This window comes from Neophocaena asiaeorientalis, unplaced genomic scaffold (assembly GCF_003031525.2).
Source record: "Neophocaena asiaeorientalis asiaeorientalis breed wild unplaced genomic scaffold, Neophocaena_asiaeorientalis_V1.1 scaffold41, whole genome shotgun sequence".
Taxonomy (NCBI): Eukaryota; Metazoa; Chordata; class Mammalia; order Artiodactyla; family Phocoenidae; genus Neophocaena; species Neophocaena asiaeorientalis.
In genome coordinates, this window is record NW_020171994.1 from 830,706 (window position 1) to 836,004 (window position 5,299).

A 5,299-nucleotide genomic window follows, 5' to 3' on the forward strand; every position below is an offset into this window, starting at 1 on the left:
TTCCTTGGGGGAAAAATAAAACAAACTAAAAAGGAATGTCATGCCTCACCGCTGGGGCCCATATAAACATTATCCCCTTGTGTCCCCCTGGACTGATGACACAGGACACAGTCCATCTGATAAGCCGTCAGCAGATGGCTGGATCCCTCATTGTACCCATTCCCCACCGACGTCAATTGCAAGCAGGAGCAGTTATCAGCACTCCAGACAACAGATGGGATGAGGAGGTGTGGTTGGTCTGAAGTCAAGGAGGCGGGGGACAAAAAGCCTAGTTCTCAAATCTATCAGGTTTTCTCTCAAACAAATCCATCAGAGAGCAAATGGAATACACCCGTGTATATTCCGTGAGTTCCAAAAGGTGTCACAAAAAGCTCAGGGCCATTTTGAATATGTGCCATTCTAGGCTTTCAGCAAAGAGGGAAGAAGTAGAAAAATAAACAGTGAGCCAAAAGCAGGTTAGCCATATTTGGTGGAAGTCAGCCTTCTAATATATCGTAAAGACAGAAAAATAAAATAGCAATGGCAACTCTAAAAGAAGGATGGGGCTCACTAGGTATTATAGGCTAAAAACCAGAGGCTTGGCGTTCCAGGGTCAATAGCATCAATTATTATTTGGCAAATGTCCAGCTGAGATCCAGCCTGCCTTATGCACAGAGACACGGAGGGTTAAACATCATATGCTGTGCCCCACTCAGTTCAGCGCCCAATCAGGAGATATTGACACAGACACATACAGAACCAACCGGAAGTGGACAATTAGACAAGACATCCCAAATTTGATCTTTTCATTAAGTTCCTAAGACAGAGACAATATAACTGGATGCAAAGGAGATAAAAGGCCACCAGTCTTTATGGACACAATCAGTCAAATTGTCTGGCATTTTAACCCTTCTGCTAAGAACTTGTAGATTTTCGGACTTAAATAGCTATGAGAATCTCTTCCTGCTAAAGCCCCAATTCCCACTGTGGCAGCTTGGTTCTAAAGCCACCTCTGCCACTAACTTGCTGGGTGATTTTTTTGGTAAACAGCATAATCAGTCAGTAACCCATACCTGCCAAAACAATATGCACAAGGGGACTAGCCACACTTGAAGAAATACTGGTGCAGTGGGTAAACACCACTGATATTCAGCAAGGGGTTTAATAACAGTGCGTTAATCCTGGTGCTTGCTGATCCCGAGAACCCTCAAGCATCACCGGCTTGAGCTCAGATGTGGGAAGGTGCTGCTGTAATCATACAAACCTCCGCCAGACCCCAGTTCCAGGGCCCTTGAGATATCAGATGAGGCCAAAAAGAAACCAGACAGCAAAAAGAACTGCCCTTCCTTATGCTTCTAAAGCTGGCGGTCACCCAAAGGCAGCATGGCTACGATGAGGGTCTGTGTAACAAGGCCTTGGAAATAAATATTTTACAGACTGAAAAATGCAAGGTAAGGAGACTAACCACTTTCCCTCCAACTCTTCCATTTCCTGGCCTAAAGCAATACTGTCCTTGTTACAAACTTACACTGGCTCTGAGGAACAAGGCCTTTCTATAAAGCCATAATTGAGTCAGCCTGTTGAGAGACACACATCAGAAATGCCTCTGCTAAGCTCCCGCTTTCATTTCAGCTAATGTCTCCCTTTCCTTATTGGGACCTCTGAACTCCACAGAATTCACTGCCATAATATGGCCTAACTCAGCTAATTCACTCGCCAAAGCATTGCTTTGTACTCAACATCTCCCCTGTGGAATACACACAGTCACAGGAAACATTTTAACAACCCCCTCTCCAGGCTCAAGCTTATCTAGCATAACCCTAAAGAAGATAAAGCATGTGAAAGTGTCTTATAAACAGTTAAAAGCTAGATAAATGTAAAGTACTGCTAACCATACTTACTACCATTAGTCATTGCTGTAACTGAGTCAGAAAATTGTTTCCAACCATCTGTTGTTAAATTTCTTTTAAGGACTCACATGAACTTTTAAAAATCCATACGTCCCTGCTTCCCAGGAAGAGCCACAGGTAAGGTGTGGAATGTTGGATTCATCACAGGCTAAGTCCCCCACTAGGCCGGAAGTTACTATTTAAATGACACAAAGCAGTGACTTAGGAGTAAAGGACAAAGCAGTACAATCCTGCTCTGGCCCAAGAATTCCTCAGCCTGACTCTGTTCTTTGTCCCCCACCCTCTAGCTTCAGAGTTTAAGCTAAGCACAGGACAACAGCAAAAGCACAAGTAACAGGAATCAGTCCCTAGTTCCCCAAACATCTGTCTCTCTGCAGCTGTCAGCCCCGAGTGCCAACATCATCTACGTGTGTCCCTAAGGGTGGCCTGGTCATGTGTACTTTACGGGGAAGACACAGGGAGCAAAAGATGAACGAAGATGAGAAGATGAACAAGGCCACCTGAAATCGGAAAGGAGGCCAGAAGCATTTCTAGAATAGCTCTCTGTGGCATCCCCGGACTCTGCTTAAGAAGAAAAGAATCACAGAACATAGGCTGTCAAGAGCTAGGAATGCAACTTTTTTGCCTCGTTTTGCAGCTGGGAGAACTGAGACCCAAGAAAAGTACTTTCCCCAAAGTCACACAACTAATTAATGCCAGAACGAAGTCTCCAGCGTCTTCTAAAAGCCTCTAAAACCTTCTGCACTAAAAACCATGGTGCTGGACTTCCCTGGTGGCACAGTGGTTAAGAATTCACCTGCCAATGCAGGGGACACGGGTTCGAGACCTGGTCCGGGAAGATCCCACATGCCGTGGAGCAACTAAGCCCGTGCACCACAACTACTGAGCCTGCACTCTAGAGCCCACGAGCCACAACTACTGAGCCCACGTGCCACAGCTACTGAAGCCTGCGTGCCTAGAGCCCGTGCTCCACAAGGGAAGCCACCGCAGTGAGAAGCCCGCGCACTGCAACAAAGAGTAGCGCCCGCTCGCCGCAACTAGAGGAAAGCCCACGCGCAGCAACGAAGACCCAACACTGCCCTAAATAAATAAATAAATAAATAACTTTATTAAAAAAAAAACATGGTGCTGCCAGGTTTGATGTAATCACACCAGCAGCAGCCCCAGTCAGGCTGAATTTAGTTCTTTGTTGACCTTCTACATATGTGGTTGTCAGAGGCCTCAAGACCCCTTTGTAGAAAAGGCACCCTCTGACCCTCACCACCTGCCAACCAAAAAAAAGCTCTCCTGTCCCAAGAGCCTCACATAGCAGCGGCTGAGATGCGTTGTTTCCTTTCATTAACAAAAAGCCCATTCATCAAAAAAAGGAAAGAAAGAGGACAGGCTCAAATTTACACAGAAGGTCTAACTGGGAGAGCCCTGGGTTTCCTGTGAATGGCATCACTCCCCAAGAAGTCCTCTTTGGAAAATGCTACCCACTCCAACTCTGCTGGATGCTTATAGCCATCCCATCAATAAGAGCTGCTTTATTCCAAAGTTGTCTACACCTCCTTGCCACATCTGCAAGACTGGAAGGGGTTTGTGGCCATTCACATTTTACAGACTGGGAAACTGAGGCTAGGAACCTGCCATCAAAGGAGTTCCTAGAACACAGAGCTAGCAAGCATGCCAGCCACAAGCAGGCGGCGCCATGCCGATCAGCATCGGCCGCTCCCCAGAGACTGCCCTGCCATTCCGCAACCCCAAAGAGGGTAGATTACCTTTCCAACCCGGAAAGCTAATTCATCTTTTGGCTGCAGGCGAGCGACCTCCCATCCCTGGGCTCCACCAGGCCTTTAAAATGGAGATAAGCATCTCGACCTCCTGCCCCACACAGGGTTATCACAAGGCTCCTGAGAATAACCTTCTACAAATATAAAAGCAATAAAGATGCTAATGACAGGTTTCAAAACTGTCCCTGGATAAAACACACCAGGTTTTCCACAGCTTGAAATCTAAAAAAGATTTTTTTTTCCCTTTCTCCTCTTCCTCCTCCTCTATGATTTTATAGTTTTAGAACATCTCTCTACACAGGCTGAGTACAGAAAGACAGTCTCGCTCTTGGTCCTCACCCAGATTATTTTTATGTATCTGGCAACTTTCCTTTTCAGTCTCATTTGTTTTTCTTAGCGCCACTAATGGGAGGTAAAGAAATCAGCTGTCTGGGCACCCCTGGACCGTGACCTCAGGAGAGAGAATAAGAGTGGTAAGATGGAGAGGTTTGCAGGAAATAAATACCCTCTCACCATGGACAGAGAAAAGTTCATGAGTCTGCCTGGGGTCGGCTTCAGAGCGCAGTTAGTAGGAGCTTGGTGCTGCTCCAACACCGCAGAACTCAAAGGCAGACCTCACCCCGAGAGCGTAAACTCCCAAATGAAAGAGTCATTAAGAGAAACCCGTAAAAGGATTTCCCCAAAGTACGACAGTGCAGACCAGTAACCTTATGTGACCACCTCCAGGAAAGAATGTCACCAGGCCTCTGGGAAATTAACTGTGGCAGAGGTAATGGGGGAATGGGCCATGGTCCCCCACTGGTGATTCAGAAAGGGCACCTGGCTGGGGCTGGACTTCCTGCTTGTGAAAGACCAGGGCAGGCCTGGGAGGGGAGGGGTCGTGGCCTGAGTGCTAGTCTTTCCTAGTGCCCACCTCCACCGTGGAGCTGACGCATTGTGCAAAGGTAGAAGAGAGCCAAATCTGAAATCCGCACACAAACTGCCTCGCTGGAAAATCATTTGTGAGGGTCCCACTACCCACAGGGATGAGGTGCTCTACACTGCCACGTGTCCTGAGCACACAAATGACTCTGATGGCTGAGGCTGCCCGGGGTGGGGTGGGGGGGAAGTCAACAGACTCACATGCATCATGGTGACCAGGTGACAGGGGTTGAGCAGGTAGATGACGGTCTTGGTGGCGAACTTAAAGCCCACCTCCACCCCGAAGGTCAGGCACAGGGCTACTAAGAGCAGATTCTTGCTCAGGCTCTCTTTGCCTTCCTCTGGCCGCTGGGTCACCTGCTCTGGCTGGCAGCCACGGCCACCCCTACCGTCCTCCTTCGTCTGCCTCAGGATGTGCCGCAGGGCCACCAGGATCTCCAACAGAGCCAGGGTCAGGACCACCACACTTTCCAGCAGCCGCTGCTGCCAAGAGAGGAAGGCAGCACAGTCGGGGCCCCCATTGCCTGCAAAGCTGGGGTCCACGCCCCCATAGAGCCAGTCCAGGAGACTTTGGTAGCTATACCGGGACATGATGCAAAGTGGTTCCCCTCGACCACCGTGCAGGAAGCAAGAGCGAGATGGAACACAAGCCCAGAGGGTGGCCCGGGTGGTGGGACATGTACGGAGGGCACACCCCCGCACCCGCACCCCCCTCCG

At 48.7% G+C, this 5,299-nt stretch overlaps 1 protein-coding gene across 7 annotated transcripts in view; it reads right to left on the bottom strand.

Annotated features, from left to right (window-relative positions):
• Nucleotides 1-5,293, bottom strand: part of TMEM164 (transmembrane protein 164) — a 169,582-nt gene extending 164,289 nt beyond the window's left edge. For 5 of the 7 annotated variants that reach the window (XR_003003664.1, XR_003003663.1, XR_003003662.1 and 2 more), the window contains exon 1: nt 4,784-5,293. Coding sequence is in view for 2 of the 7 variants with exons in the window: in XM_024748519.1 (XP_024604287.1) it covers nt 4,784-5,173 (390 nt within the window). In the remaining 5 variants the exon portion in view is untranslated. The remainder of the gene's footprint in view (nt 1-4,783) is intronic. The other 2 variants (XM_024748530.1, XM_024748536.1) reach the window with 2 other exon arrangements.
• Nucleotides 5,294-5,299: the final 6 nt, after the last annotated feature.